Raw genomic sequence first — 19,193 nt, 5'->3', positions numbered from 1 at the left:
GCCAGACACCCCTCTGGACGCTGGAAATGCAAAAGCCTGTCCTCCCTCCACAGCGGAAGGTGAGGGTGTGTCAGTGGAGCAGGTGGGATTGTGGCCCAATGACCTCACCCAGCAGCCACACCTGCCTGTGCCTTTTCCTCACCCTTCACCAGGACCAGAATAACCGAGTCCTGTTTGGCCAGAGTGTGTAGCTTGGCACAGGATCCTGGCACCAGCTAGTGGGAGTTTTCAAGGGAAGGGACTCCAGCGGGCCCCTAGACACATTTTCCATACTTCAGTTCCCTACCACCTTGGCCATATCAGGAACCATCTGTACTGTTGTTAACTCTCTGTCTTTTTCTTTAAATTGACTTGCCTTTAAAAAGAAACCTAAATTTATTTAAAAGAGAAACGTTTTATCATGACTGTAAGTGGTTACTCCAGAATGTTTCTGGTATATATATATATATATATATATATATATTTTTATATATATATATCTGTCTCCACCTAACGCCCTCTTGCAAGCCTCCACTACTATCCTGAACCCCACACCCACCTCCAGGATTCTCCTGTAAGCCAGAGTAGGCTGTGAGCCTGCCCTGGGACTAGGGCATGTGCTTGGCTCAGGTTCTCTGCCTAAGAAATAAGTCCAAAAGAACGTGCAAGCTCCAGTCCCAGCTAGGCATTTTGTTGGGTCTTTTTTTGTTTGTTTTTTTAATTAATGTATTTATTTGAGAGAGAGAAAGCATGTGTGTGCAGGCAAGTGGGGGGAGGCACTGAGGGAGAGAGAGAATCTTAAGCACACTCTGTGCTGAGCACAGGACCCTACTCGGGGCTCCATCTCATGACCCTGAGATCATGACGTGAGCCGAAACCAAGAGCCAGATGCTCAACTGACTGAGCCATCCAGGTGCCCCAGCCCGCTGGGTTATTTTTAAATGCAAAAGGTGGAAACAAGAGGGAAGGAAAATAATGCAACCATGATTCTTTAGAATGATGAGACTTTTTCCGCTTTGGTTTCGCAATCCTCTGCAGTAGTAGTCTCAGAATTGAAAGAGTTGATGTATTTTTGCGAACAGTACTACCTGGCCTCCCCTGCCTCAGAGGGATAGGATTGGATGAGTGACTCTCAAACTCAAGGGGGCATCAGCATCGTGAGGGTTCCAAGGTCGGGGGGCAGTGGGGAAGGGTTTTATTGAAAGACGACATGCCTGGGCGGCTTAGCTGGTTAAGTGTGTGACTCGTGGTTTCCACTCAGGGTCCTGGGATCGAGCCCTGTGTTGGGCTCCCCACTGCTTGTGTCCGTCTCTGCCCCTCCCCGCTGCTCACTCTCTATCCCTTTTTCTAAAATAAACAAATAAATATTCAAAAAAATGAAAGTTGGGGGGAAAAATGACATGCTACCCCCACCCTAGAGTCCCCAGAGGGATTTGGGGTGTGGGGGAGCTCTGAGAGTCTGCTTTTCTGTCAGGCTCCCAGAGAATGCTTGTATTGCTGGTAATGCTAAGGCTATCAGTCTAGGGACCACACTTTGCAAATCATGGGTTTAGCTAAATGAGGTGATGGTGTGGAGGTACTGGAGAGGTGACCTCCCTTACTTTCCATGGGAGCCAGACCCCTACTTGCATGGGCTGTGTGGATGGCGCCCCCTGGAGTCTCAAAGAGCACAGTTTCCTGGGCCCCACCCTTCTTCCTGCCCCAGACACTGGGCAAGGTTCCATTAGAAGACGTCTGAGCACACCTCTGAAGAAAAGTTTTACTGTGGAAGGAATGGGTGAGGCTCCAATAGAGAAGAGTTACTAAACCCACACCTTATCTTCTTCCTTTCTTCCAGGGATCCCTCCAACATGGCCTCCCACCAGCACAGCGACAGAGGAGAGCACAGAAGGCCCTTTTGGAACGGAAGTGCCCTCAGCCTCAGTGGAGCCATCCCCCTCAGAGGAGCCATCCCCCTCAGAGGAGCCATCCCCGTCAGAGGAGCCATCCCCCTCAGAAGAGCCATCCCCCTCAGAGGAATCCTCATTCCCCTGGGAGGAGCTGTCCACACTTTCACCCTCAGTGCCCAGTGGGACTGAGCTGCCAGGCTCTGGGGAAGTATCTGGGGTACCTGAAGTCAGTGGTGACTTCACAGGCAGGGGAGAAGTTTCAGGACATCTGGACTCCAGTGCGCAACCCTCAGGAGAAAGTGCAAGTGGACTGCCCTCTGAAGATCTTGACGCCAGTGGGCTCAACTCTACTGTGGGCTCAGGCCTGCCTGTGGGAAGTGGACTGGCTTCAGGAGATGAAGATAAAATTCCATGGTCCAGCATTCCTAAAGTTGGAGGTGAGGGTCTAGAGACCTCTGCCTCTGGAATAGGGGAACTCAGCGGGCTACCTTCTGGAGAAGGTCCAGAAGCTTCTGCCTCTGGAGTAGAGGACCTCAGCAGGCTGCCTTCTGGAGAAGGTCTAGAAGTCTCTGTCTCTGGAGTAGAGGACCTCAGTGGATTACCTTCTGGAGAAGGTCCAGAAGTCTCTGCCTCTGGAGTAGAGGACCTCAGCCGGCTGCCTTCTGGAGAAGGTCCAGAAGTCTCTGTCTCTGGAGTAGAGGACCTCAGTGGATTACCTTCTGGAGAAGGTCCAGAAGTCTCAGCCTCTGGAGTAGAGGACCTCAGTGGATTAACTTCTGCAGAAGGTCCAGAAGTCTCAGTTTCTGGAGTAGAGGACATCGGTGGACTTCCTTCTGGAGAAGGTCCAGAAGTCTCAGCCTCTGGAGTAGAGGACATCAGCCGGCTACCTTCTGGAGAAGGTCCAGAAGTCTCAGCCTCTGGAGTAGAGGACCTCAGTGGATTACCTTCTGGAGAAGGTCCAGAAGTCTCAGCTTCTGGAGTAGAGGACCTCAGTGGATTAACTTCTGCAGAAGGTCCAGAAGTCTCAGCCTCTGGAGTAGAGGACCTCAGTGGATTACCTTCTGCAGAAGGTCCAGAAGTCTCAGCCTCTGGAGTAGAGGACTTCAGTGGATTACCTTCTGGAAAAGGTCCAGAAGTCTCTGCCTCTGGAATAGGAGACCTCAGTGGACTTCCTTCTGGGGGAGAAGGAATAGAGACCTCTACCTCTGGTATAGGGGACCTCAGCAGGTTGCCTTCTGGAGAAGCTTCTGCCTCCGGAGTAGGGGACCTCAGCGGGCTACCTTCTGGAGAAGTTCCAGAAGTCTCTGCTTCTGGAGTAGGGGACCTCAGTGGACTTCCTTCTGGAAGAGAAGGTCTAGAGACTTCTGCCTCTGGTGTAGGGGACCTCAGCGGGCTGTCTTCTGGAGAAGGCCCAGAAGCCTCTGCCTCTGGAATAGGGGACCTCAGTGGACTTCCTTCTGGAAGAGAAGGTCTAGAGACCTCTGCTTCTGGAGTAGAGGACCTCGGTGGATTACCTTCAGGAGGGGAGGGTCTAGAGACCTCTGTTTTTGGTGCTGAGGATCTCAGCGGGTTACCCTCTGGAAAAGAAGACTTAGTTGGTTCAGCTTCTGGAGCCTTGGACTTTGGCAGAATACCTTCTGGAACTGTGGGAAGTGGGCAAGCTCCAGAAGCAAGTGGCCTTCCTTCAGGGTTTAGTGGTGAGTATTCAGGGACGGATCTTGGAAGTGGCCCATTCTCTGGTCTACCTGACTTTAGTGGACTTCCCTCTGGATTCCCAACTGTCTCCCTAGTGGATACTACATTGGTGGAAGTGGTCACAGCTACCAGTGCAAGTGAACTGGAAGGGAGGGGAACCATTGGCATCAGCGGTGCTGGAGAAACGTCAGGACTGCCCTTCAGTGAGCTGGACATTAGCGGGGCAGTTAGTGGCCTCCCTTCAGGAGCTGAACTCAGTGGCCAAGCATCTGGGTCTCCTGATATCAGTGGGGAAACATCTGGATTCTTTGGTGTCAGTGGACAGCCATCAGGGTTTCCTGACATCAGTGGGGGAACATCTGGGCTTTTTGAGGTCAGTGGACAGCCATCAGGGTTTTCTGGGGAAACATCTGGAGTGACCGAGCTTAGTGGACTGCCCTCCGGACAACCGGATATCAGTGGAGAAGCCTCTGGAGTTCTTTCTGGCAGTGGCCCACCATTTGGCATAACCGACCTCAGTGGAGAAGAATCTGGGATCCCTGATACCAGGGGGCAGCCATCAGGGTTGCCAGAGTTCAGTGGGACAACTTCTGAAGTCCCTGGCCTGGTTCCCGGCACCATGAGTGGCAGTGGCGAGTCTTCTGGAATTACATTTGTGGACACCAGTTTGGTTGAAGTGACCCCAACTATGTTTATAGAAGAAGAAGGTTTAGGGTCTGTGGAAGTCAGTGGACTCCCTTCAGGGGAGGCAGATGTCTCGGGCATATCTGGGATCATGGATGTCAGTGGCCAATCTTCTGGAGCAATTGACTCTAGCGGGTTGACATCCCAGCCTCCAGAATTCAGTGGCCTGCCAAGTGGAGTAGCAGAAGTCAGTGGAGAATCCTCTGGAGCAGAGACTGGGAGCAGCCCACCCTCAGGAGCCTATGACAGCAGTGGACTCCCATCCGGGCTCCCCACTGTGTCTCTTGTAGACAGAACTTTGGTGGAATCCATCACCCAGACTCCGACAGCCCAGGAAGCAGGAGAAGGGCCTTCGGGCATTTTGGAACTCAGTGGGGCCCATTCTGGAGCCCCAGACGTGTCTGGAGACCACTCGGGGGTTTTGGACCTAAGCGGGCTGCAGTCCGGGCTGCTGGAGCCCAGTGGAGAGCCGTCAAGTACTCCATATTTTAGTGGGGACCTTTCTGGCACTGTGGATGTAAGTGGAGATTCCTCTGCAGCCACAAGCACCAGTGGGGAGGCCTCAGGGCTTCCAGAAGTTACTTTAATCACTTCAGAGTTCGTGGAGGGTGTCACCGAACCAACTGTTTCCCAGGAGCTTGCCCAAAGACCCCCTGTGACACATACCCCCCAGCTGTTTGAGTCCAGTGGAGAAGCCTCTGCGTCTGGGGAAGTTAGTGGAGCTACACCAAGGTTCCCCGGGGCTGGGCTAGAAGCGTCATCAGTCCCGGAATCCAGCAGCGAGACGTCTGTCTTTCCTGAGGCTGGGGAGGGGGTGTCTGCCGCCCCTGAGGCCAGCGGACGAGCTTCCGGGGCCCCTGAGGTAGGTGAAGCCACCTCCGCCTTCCCTGAAGCAGATGTGGAGGGAGCCTCAGGCCTGGGAGTGAGCAGCAGCACCTCTGCCTTTCCTGAAGGCCCCAGGGAGGGCTCTGCCACCCCGGAAGTACAAGAGGAGCCGACCAGCACCTATGTTGTGGGCACAGAGGCGTCAGGCTGGCCTTCGGCCACTCCGATGACATCTGGAGATAGGACTGAGGTCAGCGGAGACCTGTCTGGTCCCACGTCGGGGCTGGATGTTGTTATGAACCCCAGCGTCTCAGAGTCCGAGCGGATCCAGCAGACCCAGCGCCCTGCAGAGGCACCTCTAGAAATCGAGTCCTCAAGCCCCTCGCACTCAGGAGAAGAGACCCAAACCGCCGAAACAGCCACCTTCCCCACGGATGTTTCCGTCCCTACTTCTCCACGAGGGACAGATGAATCCGCACCAACCACTCCAGGTATGGTTGGGAATTTTTTTTTTTTTTCTCCTTTCAGTTTTTTTCGGGGAGTTCAGACTGTAGTGTAGTGAGAGACAGCGTCAATTCATACTCCTCTACAGGCCAGCTGTGTAGCCTCAGGCAAGTTTCTTAATCTCTCTGAGCCTTATCTGGAAGATAGGAAGAGTACCAGGGGCCGGCAAACAGGATATAAATATATATCGAACAGGCACTTAGCATCTAACTTCGCACCCGGCCACACTTAGAGACTCGTGCTTGCCCGGGTTGCAGTGGTACATCCCAAGAGTAATTATACGTGAGTCCAACTGTCTGTGCTTGGCCCAGGGAGAGAGAAGGGGGACTCTTCAGATAGTGCTAGAAATTCTACTCGCACCCCTTTCCCATGGAGTTCGTGTGAGAGGAGAGAATGGATTTGATGACATCTATGCCCAGATATTAACCTCATGTAGGGTGAAGACCTGCATGATGTAAAGACCTGAAGCGTCATGCTGGCTGTCCTGACTTTGGTCCCCACCCCGACCCCGGCACAGGTGCCTTCTCCATACGACGGTCTCACTTTGACACAACCCAGGCATCGGGCACAGGAAGCTGATATTTTTCCTTTGCTTTTGCCTGGGGCTCCCTTGTCCCTCCCTCTGGGCCGAGAGAGCTCTCGCAGTCGGAGAGCCCCCCACCGAGATGCTGGGGCCAGCTGCCCAAGAGGGACAGAGTCCCCAGAAACATGCTAACCCAGAGCCAGCCTCGTGGGCTTCAGGGACTTTGTGCCCCAACCTCAGAATCTCAGAGGCGAGGCTGCACCTCCGGCAGGCAGCTGTGGTCTCGCTGCTCAGTGTCTCCCCAGGAGCTGCGGCCCCATCAGGTCCTGTGCCAAGGGGCCCTGTGGGAACTGCCAGGAGATGGAGGGACCCATCTCCTGCCCATGCCCCCCAACCCCGGCCACATTGGCAAGCATTGCAACATAGCTAAACCCTTCTTCAGCCGTGGGGGGGACAGGCAGGGGAAGAAGGGGGACCCCTTTATTCCCCAGAAGGGGCTGCAGGCAGGAGGAGGTGACCAAGGCCCGCCGAGGCTCAGGCTTCCCAGACCAGGAAGGAGAGGGGTACAGTGACACCGTAGGGCAGACGCCGCAGGGTAAACACGGCACGTCTCTCTAGAGAGTCTAGTCTAGGGCACTTTTGGGGAAAAAAAGTTAAGTAATTAAACCAGGAAATAGTTCCTTTTTTTGTTAAGCCAATGATTGTTCTATGAGTCAAATGCCAAATATGCTTGAATTTTGAAGACAAAATCCATGACTTTCAGGAAGTGTGGAGCTAGGCCGTCAGTGGGGTCGAGCCGGTCATGCCTCCTGGGCCCGGGGAGGGAAGCTCCGAGGGGGCTGCCTTGCACTGTCAGAGCCTTCCTCTGCAGGAAAGCCCCTGCTCGCCCCTCCATGCTCAGACCTGGGTGCGGTTTGGGTCTCCTTCTTGACCTGAAGGAAATGACGGGCACTGCCTACCACCCCCACCTGGGGGAAACTTGACCTACCGCGCCTGGCCCCTCAGCTCCCCAGTCCCCACTGCCCTGGGGCCTCTGTCCTTCTTCATGGGTCAAGCAGCCTGCGGGGCAGGTGAGGAGCCTAGGGCAGGGGGTCCTCTGATGGGAGGTGGCGCCCCAGAAGGAGACGATGAGGATCTGCTTGTGTTCCCTGAACACATCAAGGCCTGTGGTCATGAGGACGTTTCCTCCTGTCCCATCAGCACCCTTAAGGGAACAGATGCCCGGTACCTCCAAGCCCATATTCTCGGGGTGGTGTCTGCACTGCCACTGCACCCTTACCCCAGCCTCTGCTCCAGAGTCTTTCCTAGAAGGGCTTCATTCCTCTGACACAGGCAGAATCAGAGCCATGAATCCTGGGGGAAAGTAGATCCCACGAGACAACCAGGGCCGGGCAGCTATCTCCTAATAGTCATTACATCATATACAAAGAAAGATTTTGTGTTTGCATATATATACGTATACGCAAATTAATAACTTGTAATATATTGCTCCTATCATGTAAATATGCTGTATACTTGGCCCTTACACTGGAAAGAGTCCGTGTAAGCAGGTCCGAGGGTGACTACGGATTCACTCTTTCCTCCACTGGGTTCGATCTCTGGCCGCACGGTGGAGCCATGAGTAAGAGCACTGTGGGCCTCGGTGGCCAGAGGGTGGGCTCTCCTTGGGCAGTCAGCCTTACCACCTAGGGGATAGTGTCATGAGGCCATGGTGACCCCTGGGACTCCAGCCGCATCCCTCCATCATCCACCCCATTGGGAGGGCAGAGCCCGTCCTCCCTCTGGGTATGGCTGGTGGAGAGCAGCAGGATGCCTGACCTGGGTGACATGTTCATGGACACAGCCTAAGTCAGAGAGGAACAGACTCAGGGCCCAGCAGGACTTCCGGGACAGCTGCCAGGACCGGAAACCCCTTGCCCTGGTGTTTGTATCTCCTGACACCTCTCTCCCTTTTAGCAAGTCCTTTCTCTGACCATGTGTACCCCCATGGGGCTCTCTGCCCCCCATGATTCCTTCCCAGGCAGCTCTGTGGGTAGCTTGACAGTTATCCCCATCTGAAACGACAGCTCCTCCGAGGGAGTCAAATCCAGAACTGGGGTCTTCACTCACTTGTTTCACACGCTCCGCTAAGTAAGAAGCCCTCTCTCGAACACAGAATCAGCCGCTAGACTTCACTTGGGAGATGAACTTCAGAGCCGCTAGAATGAAGAGAGGTTTAGAAGTGGGGCTTGGCCAGCCCTCAGGACCTCGTTTGTAATAGGCTCAAAGTAGTGGTTCTCAGCTTTAAGAACCTCCTGATGCCTGGGGTCCCACTGCCCCCGATTCTGATTGAAACGGTCCTGTGGCCTTGGCATTAGGGTTTTTTAAGACTGCCCCGGTGACCCCAGGGCGCAGCCAGGGCTGAGGATTAAGAACACCTGTGTGCAGCGTCCGGGCCCCCCCAAGAGGCATCTGTAAAGATTGCTTACCCTTCCCCATCTCTCTCGCCATGTTTAGGAAAAACTTTATCATCTCTAAAGAGCAGGTGGTAAGGATGCTTCCAGAAGGCGTGCAGATAGAGTCCCGCCTCTGCAGGTGACCCACTGTGATCTTGAGCTAGAACCCGCAAGCACTCAGAAGCAGCAAAATGTCGCATTATTCCTGTGGCAGTATTTGAATACTCGGGGTAACCTTCCACCTAGTAAATGAGGCTGGAGGTTGTTATGTAGCCCTTAAGAGAAAATACGTGACAATTGTCATCGTCTTGCTAAGTCAGCATTCCATAAGCAAGTTCTTGATAAATGAGTCATCTGCACTCTTGACATCGAAATGAACATGTTTAGTGAATACTCAGATTTCCTAGAGATTGAAGAAGTAGGGCTACCTCCCTCATTCTGATCCACTTAAAAAGCAGCAACCTCCCCTCCCTCCCCCGCCAACCTCTTTGCTGACCTTTGTTGAGATTTCTGGCCCCAGCAGAACTGGTCTGAACATTGGTAGTTTAAAAGATCTTTTAAAAAATTTTTGTTAACTACCTCAGTAGATTCTGTTTTGCTAAGGTTGAGACATTCTGTTCTAGTCAGATCTCAACATCCAATTTTCCAGCAGTCACTGGTGCTGGGTGGATTTCTCTAAATTCCTGGGTTAGGAGGGCATGAACTCAGAATTCAGTCAGCCTCTTTTCCGTCTTACTGACATTATTCATTTTGTAGGCTTGAGGCTCTGATCTGTGATCTGACATTGTCTCTTCCCCTGGAGCAGGGAGGTTGGAATTTCAGTGAAATCTTAGCCTCAGGGGGAAGGGGGATGTTGTCAAAGCAAGTGAAAATACAGGGTTACAAGTGCAAATACAAATCACACCTTCATGACACGACATAACCGAAAAGTCAATGGGCAGACTTGAACAGGGACTGGTCAGCCCTTGAACGGCACCGGGATTAGGGGTGCCAGTCCCCCACAAAATTGAAAATCTGCATGTAAATTCTGACTCCTCAAATACTTAACTACTAATAGTCTCCGGAAGCCTTCGTAATAGCAGAAAGTCAATTAATACTTAGTTTGTATGTTATACGTACTATTTACTGTATTCTTATAATAAAGTAAGTTGAAGATAAGAAAATGTTATTCAGAAAATCATAAAAGGGGGGCTCTTGGCTGGCTCAGTAGGTAGGACGTGTGACTTTTGATCTCGGGGTCATGAGTTCAAGCCCCATGTTGGGCATAGAGCTTACTTAATTAAAAAAAAAAAATAGAAAAAAAATCATAAGAAAGAGAAAACACGTTTACAGTACTGTATCGTAAAAAATCTGCATATAAGCAGAAAACACACAAACCCATGTTAGTTCAAAGGTCAACTGTGACTGAATTTAAGATGCAGGATATTAAACTTACATTCAGGATCAAACTTTAAAAATATAAAAGACTTGATAGTATAATTATAGCATATTGGTTAACTTAATTATGTTTATTTAAAAGCAAACTGGAACTGGCAAATATGTTCTTATAAACCTTCTGTCAATTGTGATACACCAGAAAGCAAGTGTATTTACTCAGTTCTGGCCATCTAATTGATTCTAGGTGTTTGCAGGTTGTAGGACATCCACTGAGTTAAGAAATTGTCTCTGTGCTTCTTCTGCTTCTTCTTCTTTTTTTTTTTAATTTATGAGAGAGAGAGATAGCGAGAGAGGGAACACAAGCACAAGAAGCAGGTTCCCCGCCAAGCAGGGAGCTCGACCTGGGCCTCAATCCCAGGAAGCTGGGATCATGACCTGAGCTGAAGGCAGAAGCTCAACAACTGAACCACCCAGGCACCCCATCTCTGTGCTTCTTGAGGGGATTTTCTTCCATGTTTGTCCAGGAAAGTTATGTCCAGGGTCAACACATACAGCTACAGGTTGTGCACTGAACAACTTGAATACCATTCATATATTCTTTATGATTGGCAACCCCTTTAGTTGGGTATCCTTTGAGTAAAATTACCTGCTGTCTTCATTCAGCCTTTTCCTGTAAGCCAAATAAACTCTCTTGTTTGGAGGTCCTTATTTCTGACATAAGCAAAAGCCAGTCAAGGCCTATTCAGGGGGGAGGCCTGAGCTCCCCAATTCAGATGCCAAAGTGATTATTTGGAAGTATCTTATTCCCCTCACCTTTACCGGGAGCTCTCCGTTCTTGTCTCCCCTAAGTTAGGTCCTGGTGCAGGAAAAAATCATCCCTTTTGGTTATAGCGGTGGGAAGAGGACTCAGAGTTCTGACCGTCCCCAGGGTCCCTGATGAAACAATAGGGGAGCTCTTGGCCTGGTGCAGCAGGAATGATAGTGAGATACTGAGATCCAAGACTTCAGTGACCCTCTCCCTTCACAGAGGACAGAGGCCCAACTTGCAGCCCGAGTGTCTGATTCTTGCCTCTGTCTCTTCCAGACTGTCTGCCCAGCTTACCGGCATGGGCAGGCTACGTCCTTTGTTTCCTTACCTGTACTCTAGGGCATATGACATCTGCGCCCTGGGACTGTTGGAAGGGTAAAGCATGTCGGAGCCATACTGTCTGGCTCAGAGAAGATTCATGAGAGAGATCGGTTCCTTCTCTCTCCTCTCTTCCTTCATGCAGTCTGCCCATGGCCCAAAGCCCTTTCAGTCCCCCCTCCTGCTGGCAGCCTGTCTGGGTCCCCACCCTCTTTGTGGTCAGCCCAGCTCACCTTCTCTCATGGTTCCAGAAGACAAGCAACATCCCATTTGCCCTTCACAGAGGTATTGGCACTGCAAGGCCGGAGGGAGAGGAGATGAGGCCTGGCAGATGTGAGCAGCTCACAAGAAAGCCCCACACAGAATGCCGGGCCCCCTTCCTGCAGCAGAAGGCCTCTCTCTACTGCCCCGCAGGCACCCACAGGCTCTATGGTCTTCAGCATTCTGGCCCTCCTTCCCTTCTCATCTGTGAACCCTGGGCCCTGCACAAAACAGCTTCTGAACCCCGGGGGACAGGTTCCCTGAGTTTTGGGGACCGTCTCTCCCCTGCACCCTTCTCAGATCGGGTGCCAAAGCCAGGAGGAAAACAACAAGGTTCCCAGCCCCGGTCTCTGGGCCACCAGGGGGCAAGTTATGTGAAACATGCTTCTGGGACAAGGAAGGCCACCTGGCCCGACCTCCCCGGGGCTCCGCCTCCTCTGCCCCTCCCCCATGGTGGGGTTGCCATCCAGCTCTTCCGCCCACAGGCCACTCCTGTCCCCTGCTCTCTACAACTGCTTTAGCGCCTCCGTTTGCTTAAGCCCCCCTCGCCCGGTGCTTCCCACATCCCGCAATGATGCTAATGGACACAAGAGAACAGGGGCTCCGTTGAGTAGCCCCCAGCTTCTGCCCGGCCCACCGGCCTGACCTATTGCTGCTACTGCTGCTGCTGGGAATCCAAGTGCATGCTGGGAATCCAAGTGCATGCTGGGACTCCCGTCAGTTCCTCCATGCATTTTGGTTTTGCTTGGAACAGTTCCGACCTTGGAACTGTTGGTGTCTAATCCGTGGCGCACGCTCCCTGAGATGAAGCTACGAACTCCGTGGGAACAGAAAGATACCTGAGGACCTGAGATTTTCAGGCCACCCACTGCCCAAACCTATCTGGTCCAGAAGACGTCTACTGCACGCCAGCTAGCGAAAAGGATCCACAGGAACGTACTTTTGCCTTCTTAAGAGGAGATGGACTTTAAGGTCTAATCTGCTGTCCTAAGAGGTGGGAACTAATCCTGGAAGGTGTTTAGGCGCTGATCACATGGACACCACCTATAGACATGTTGGGTCCTGAAGGTTGTGTGAACACAGCTGCGTACATCAAGGCTTAGCCTTGTATCATGATGCCCCAATGGCCAGTGGCACCCATTCATTGCAGAATCCTACTGATCTGGGGAGAAGAGCTTCACAATACCTTCTATCCTGTTCCCAGAGGAAGGTACCCAGAGAAAACCAGCAGGAGCCTTTGTAGTAGAAATACGAAGACAGTAAGAGACTCCCAGGTTCCTGGCTTCTCAGAAAGAGGCAGAAAGACCATATTAGAGGATTCACTTCTTACCTTGGCCGATGGATGAAAAATGGAGGCCAGTGGCTTACCAATTCCAGTCCCACAAAGAAGTTGGATCAGAAAAAACGTCTTGGGCCAGAAGAACAGAAGGGAGGAAGAGTCTTCCTGGACAGAAGAGGTTGATGGGGACCTGCTCTACCCCAGGGTGGGGGCTGGCCACTTAGTAAGTGGCTCACCAGCTTCAAATCTTAGTCTCCCACTGACTAGAAAGGAACCTGTCTGAAAACTGAGACTCACTGGAGATGTCCACGTTCTAGGGCCCTAAGCTGGAAGGAATAGGAAAATGCTGCGCTGGTTTCTCTTCCTTCCCCCAGGAGAATGATGCCAGCCTCACCTTTATAAAATAGAATTTGATTTACTGAAGATGGAGGTGTCTGCGACTCCCAAAGATGGAACGAGTCTCGGGCAGATGGCCCCCGCCACCATTTTCTCATGGTTCTATGGGATCCATGCTGCTGGGAATCCAAGCGCATGCTGGGAATCCAAGTGCATGCTGGGACTCCCGTCAGTTCCTCCATGCCACCTCTGGCTTGTTTGTGCCTTGCCCTCTTGCCTCAGTTCATAACTACAGAGGAAGATCGGAAAAGAAAAGCTCTAACAAGCTCCAGACACTTGGCTTCCGGTGTCCTTGCTCGCCAGTGTCACATTGCGAGCCAGCTCAGACACAAAGCCTCTCGAAATACTCACAAAAGAAGGCATCTCGAAGGAGCTGGGTGCTCAGTCTTCCAGTGGGCATTCGCCTTCAGAAGCCCCAGATCTCTCCACCCACAGGGAAACCTGGCTCCAGGGCTCCAGGGTTGCCAGTCAGGAATCACACACATCCAAGAAAACCCGGGTTGGATCTTTGGCTCAGCGCTCCAATATGGCGGTAGCAGCAGCAGCAGCAACAGCTCTTAGGAAGTCCAGCCACCCCTCCCAGGGCTCTGGAGAGCAGCAGGGCTGGCCACCCATAGGGCACCTGCGATGCTTGCCAAGCTGGAGCTGCCGGCCAGAGTCCTAATGGTGGCCCTTGGTTTCTTGCAGACATTGACGAATGCCTCTCAAGTCCTTGTCTGAATGGAGCCACCTGCGTGGACACCATCGACTCTTTCACATGCTTATGCCTTCCCAGCTACCGAGGGGACCTGTGTGAGATTGGTACGGCCGTCTCGGCTTCAGCTAATGTTACTAACTGCCGCACCCTCCTCCTCTGTCTCCCTTCCTTCTAACCACAGGCACTCGGCCCTGGCTGGGGCCGGCACGCTCCACCCGGACAGCCATTTCAGGGGCCCCCACTGAGAAGTCTGCCTCACTCACTCCCACTCTTCTTGCGGAAACCCTCCTCTGGGGCATTGGCTGATCTGACCATAGGAGAGACGTGCCAGCCTGTGCTCTGGAAGGTGGGGTCCTGGGGGATCGTTAAAACACGGACCTTCTTCAGGGCTTCCAGACCACTGATAGCACCTTGAGGTCGGTGCGTGCCTCAGACCAAAAGAGGACAGAGCTGATCCCGTGCACTCGTCTGGAAGGAAGCTGTGGGTCACAAGCATGTATCAGCCTGCTGTATTGCCCGTGGGACTTTTGTGGCCCCTCCATGGCCTGGGGAGCCACCAGGCCACGCTGGCCATGCTACCTCATTCTTCTCTGGCAAGCCTTCTGTTTTGTCTGCCTGAGAGCTCTGCGTCACCAGCATGACATGCATGGGCAGGGGCTGCTGCATGTCAATTTCTTCCCATCACCAGTGACTGCTGCCATGTCAGTGCCACTCCTGGCCTGTGCTTCCTTTTCCCTGCCCTTGTGCAAGTCAAAAGGTTGGCCAGAGAGAACAGAGCCTCGCTGCAAGGGATAGGGGCTGAGTTTCCCCTCTTGGGCCTTGCCAGCCCCTTCACTTCTGCACCTGGGCCAGGCTCGGCCAAGGAAGGCGTGTGCCAGGAACTTCCCTGAGCCTCGCACCCCCTGTCCCAGGCACTCCCTCACTCTGGTGCTTCTAGTTTCCCCCTGCCATGCTCCTAGGCCTCAGAGTCACCCCAACTCAGAAAGGGGGAGATGGCACTTGTGATTACTAGTAGCAATAACTCACACAGACCTAGAAGCATGTAGGGGTTCCAGACCATTTTCTATGATCGCTCAAGTTGGATATCTCAGGAGCTGCCAGAAAGCAAAAGAAACTCCTGGGAAGTGTCCCTCTGGTCCTCAGCAGTCTGGGGAGGTAGCTTGGGATTGCATTTTCCTTCCAGGCACTGCCAAGATTACAGACTGTTGGAGGAACTTAAGGTTTCTGGAAGAAAAGGCCTGAACCTCCTTCCTTCCCTGCAGCCTCCCGCCCTCCTCCTCCACCCCTAGACACAAAGAAACTAAGCATGGGGTCTTGGCTGCGGGGAAGAATGGAGGGTTATAGGATTCTCTTCCCAGGATGCCGAAATGTTTGCCACAGGGGAGGAGTGTCTGGCACATCTGCTCTTGGACACCTTCCTAGGGAAGGAGGTGCTCTGCCCAGCGTGGAGGCAGGGCCCCCACCGGGCTGTGTGCTCTGGCGGGCCGCAGAGATGGTGCCGGTGTCGCCCGACTAAGCAAAGCGAGGCTCCATTTCTTCTCCCGTTTCGGTCTGCCAGGTGCTTTGCGGCTTGGCTCCGGGCCCACTGCGCCTTCCCGCCTTGCTGGAATTCCATTCCTGCTTCCCCAGAGCCTCCATCCTGCATGCCCTGGGCCCTCCCAGAGCTGTTCCCGCCAAACCTCCCACCACCACCACCCCCACCCCTGCCCAGGTTTGCCTGCTCAGCCCAGCTCGTTGCCCCGACAGTCCTGGAATGCCGTCTCTCGCCTGCTCAGGTGCCTAGCTCCCTCGGACACCTTGCCACCTTCTTTCCAGAACTTTGCCTTGCTCCTTGGAGGAGGCGTGGGCTGCAGGGGACCAGCGGCCTCCTTCTCAGCCCTCCTGCTGCTTGGCCTCTTCTCGGGCGGCTGGCCTCCACGCGTTCTCTGTCTCAGCCTCCCGGAGTGTCTCTCTGCCTAGCATCCACCCCTTCAGCTAAGCCTCCTCCCCCTCTGGTTCTGGTCCTCCCTTCCCGGGTCAGCCAGACTGTGGGTCGCACCCAGTAAGGGAGGCTCCATACAGCCTGAGGGTTCCCAGCCCTGCCCTCGGGCCCCCAGGCCCAAGGAGCACCCCTTCCCCTGGGAGGCCCCAGGGGAAGGAGGAAGAGAGGGTCTGGGAATTCCCTCTGTCCCGTGGGGTACCGGCTGATGGTTAACAGCTAGCTCTTGAGGAGGAAGGGGGAGCCCTGAGAGGTAGCATCTGCCGATCTCTGAGGAATTTACAGCTCCTGATGTGGTGTCACTGAAGGCAGAGATGGGAAGACGCAGTCCTATGACTCTCCCAAGCCTGCGGGAGACTCTGTCTGTCCCTCCGGCCTGCTCTAAGAGCTCCTTCTCCTTCTCCTGAACTCAGAACCCATTACCCATTTAGGTTTGTGAGGAGAGAAGCTCCCCCCTCTTCTCACTTGTCACCAAGAAATTAAATTAACAAGTAAGGCCCCTGGGTCGTGCACCCCCAGTTGGCTTCCTCGTCCTCCAAGAGGCCGGTATCCTGTGCCCAGCCAGGGCCAGCTCAGATCGACAGATAGAGAGCCCAAGTCTTCTGTAGACCCAGACCGGACTTATTTCTGCTCCTCTCTGCCACCCAAAGTGCCATTTCATGCCCCCAGCAATGCCTGCTGCTGGTCCCTTCACGCGTTCCCCACAACTCCCCTTCTCCTCCCTTTAACCTCGACACCTCCCAACTTCCACCCCGCAGAGCAGGGATCCCGACAGGAGAAAAGCTTGGGGGGCTGACATCAGGGAAAGATGGTGGGAACATACCCAGAGCCTCTGGGGCTCCAGGGCCGGGCCTTCCTGGCTCCCAATTCGAGCCTCGTCTCGATGGGCCCCACCCTCAGGGGCGGACCTGGAAGGCGGGGTAAATGGAGGCAGCTGGCATACGACTGGACTGGCCGCACCAGACACCCCCAGGCGGCCCCGGGGCCTCTCCCTTCAAGCCCCTGACCTGTGTTGCAGACCAGGAGCTGTGTGAGGAGGGCTGGACCAAGTTCCAGGGTCACTGTTACCGCTACTTCCCGGACCGCGAGAGCTGGGTGGATGCCGAGAGCCGGTGTCGGGCCCAACAGTCACACCTGAGCAGCATCGTCACCCCCGAGGAGCAGGAGTTCGTCAACAGTGAGTGCGGAAGGGGGGGGTGGTCTCGGGGCCGGCAGGGTGGGGGGCGGGGAGGGAAGGAAGGGGGTTTCCGCCCCCGGGGCTGCGCCCCGAAGCCGCAGACTAACCCTGGGGAGTGGGTATCGCCAGTCCCTGCCAGCTTGGGGGCTGGTCCGAAGCACACTCCGCACGTGTGTATGCGGAGACCCGTGTCAGGGCCGTAGAAGCAGGTGGCCTGGTCCTAGGAGCCCACCCGCCTTACGCCACAACCCCATCCCCTCCGGCTCTGTGCGCACAAGTTCTCAGACACCCTCGGGGTGTCCAGCGCCGTGCCCAACCCTCACGCCTCTCTCTAGACAACGCCCAAGACTACCAGTGGATCGGCCTGAATGACAGGACCATCGAAGGGGACTTCCGCTGGTCAGACGGACACTCCTTGGTGAGTTCTGCCGGGGACACCGGGGAGAGTTGGGGGCCCCGAGGAGGGGAATAGAGGCACCCACTGAGCCACTGCCGGGCTGGGAGCCCCGCAGGCCGGGACTGCATCTCAGTCCTCTCTGCCAGGGTGGGTCGGGGAACACTAGCATGAAGGAGGCGATGCAGACAATGACGGAATGCAGGCACACCAGCAGAAGGGGACATGGAGGCTTTTAAGGGCTTCCCTGCCCATAGAGGATTCAGTCGACTCAAGGAGCCAGGCCCACAGAAAGCGACATAGATGCCAAGAGACAGTACACAAAGTAATGCTGCAGCTCAGCAGAGGAAGTCAGGGAAGGCTTCCTGGAAGAGGTCGATGGGAACAGAGTTGGAGGGTGGGAGAAGCGGACTCCGTCGGAGGACCAGGCCTGAGGGAGAAGCCTAGGGAGACAGTCTGGACCCGGGAGCCACGTCTTCACCGCCCAGTGCTATCCAAGCAAGGCAGCCTGTGAGGCCCGCCCCTGCTGGCCCGATGGAGGAGTGGCCTGGGCTCATCCGGGACAGAGAAGAAGGCGGGCGTCAGGCCGAGCTCTGGCCTCAGCCTCACCCCTGCCAAACCCTCCCCTCCCCCCAGCAATTTGAGAACTGGCGCCCCAACCAGCCGGACAACTTCTTCGTCAGCGGAGAGGACTGTGTGGTGATGATCTGGCACGAGAAGGGAGAGTGGAACGACGTGCCCTGCAATTACCACCTGCCCTTCACGTGTAAAAAGGGCACAGGTGAGCGGCCACCCTGGAGCGGCCCCGCCTGGCTGAGGTCAGGCCCTGGGGCTCCTGCTGTGGGATCTGGGGCACATGTCCTGGCCTCCTGGGTGCTACTGTCCCCTTAACCACCCAGCAGGCAGACTGGCGCTAGTCTGGGCGTGGGGGGCTCTCCCTGTGCCAGCGTCCTGGGGCCAGTGGCAAGAGCAGGCCCACTCCTAGGGAGGGCGAGGGTCCCAGGCTGGAGGACAGACCGGCTCCCACACACACAGCCCCCTGGGCACCTGCACAGAAAGTCACACACGAGGACTGCCCTGGGTGGACAGCCCGGCGCTCTTCGGGGTCCCCAGAGCCGTCAGTGGTCAGGTCCCGATCCTCTGTTCAGAGTCTGTGGACACGGAGGTACTGGTCGAACATGGCTCTCCGCTTCCTGTGCCCTGCCCAGGCCTCCTTTCTGTCCCACTGTTTTCATAAAGAAGTCACAGGCCATCTGCCTGGCTGTCGCCCCTTTTCCCACCCTTTTCCCTCCCTGTTGTCCTTTCTTCGTTCCCTGGAGACCCTCCTTCTGTTCCTGCCATGCTGCCCTAAATCACAGAGGGGCCCAGATGTTAGAACCAGTGGTTCCCAGATGCTTAGCACAGTGTGAAAACGGCCCTTTGCCAGCAGCCGGGGCTCAGGGCCATGTGTCCCCTCCTTGGGCTCTGCGCTGTCTCCTCACAGCCAGAGGGGGTTGCACCGGCTCATCACGGGCATGGGCCATCACGGGAGACCCTCTGAGAGCCCTTTCTCAAGGGTGTTTGCCCCTCAGTGGCCTGCGGAGATCCCCCCGTGGTGGAACACGCCAGAACTTTCGGGCAGAAGAAGGACCGGTATGAGATCAATTCACTGGTGCGGTACCAGTGCACCGAGGGTTTTGTCCAGCGCCACGTGCCCACCATCCGCTGCCAGCCCAGCGGGCACTGGGAGGAGCCTCGGGTCACCTGCACAGACCGTGAGCACCGCCCCTCCCCCGACCCAGGCTGGGCACAGTGTTAGATCCCGGCACCAGGTCCTGCTGCTCTCTCCCGGGGGGGGGTCCGATCACCAGCTGTCCGCACTGTCCGGGGCCTCACTCCCTCACACTCACTCCCTCTGCCCTTGGGGAGGGCTCGCTCTCGAAGGAAAAAGCAGATGGCCTGCTTTCCTTTTCAACACCAGCTCAAAGCCCCCTA

General features: G+C 54.9%; 1 protein-coding gene across 8 annotated transcripts in view; it reads left to right on the top strand.

Moving 5' to 3' along the window:
- Positions 1–19,193, top strand: part of ACAN (aggrecan) — a 60,333-nt gene that overhangs the window by 40,084 nt on the left and 1,056 nt on the right. For 3 of the 8 annotated variants that reach the window (XM_032342055.1, XM_032342054.1, XM_032342061.1), the window contains 6 exons: positions 1,817–5,563; positions 13,661–13,774; positions 16,667–16,825; positions 17,161–17,243; positions 17,856–18,000; positions 18,791–18,973. In XM_032342055.1, coding sequence (XP_032197946.1) covers positions 1,817–5,563; positions 13,661–13,774; positions 16,667–16,825; positions 17,161–17,243; positions 17,856–18,000; positions 18,791–18,973 — 4,431 coding nt within the window. The remainder of the gene's footprint in view (positions 1–1,816; positions 5,564–13,660; positions 13,775–16,666; positions 16,826–17,160; positions 17,244–17,855; positions 18,001–18,790; positions 18,974–19,193) is intronic. The other 5 variants (XM_032342062.1, XM_032342059.1, XM_032342056.1 and 2 more) reach the window with 4 other exon arrangements.

Source organism: Mustela erminea, chromosome 5 (assembly GCF_009829155.1).
Source record: "Mustela erminea isolate mMusErm1 chromosome 5, mMusErm1.Pri, whole genome shotgun sequence".
Classification (NCBI taxonomy): Eukaryota; Metazoa; Chordata; class Mammalia; order Carnivora; family Mustelidae; genus Mustela; species Mustela erminea.
This window is presented reverse-complemented; position numbering and strand designations above follow the sequence as displayed.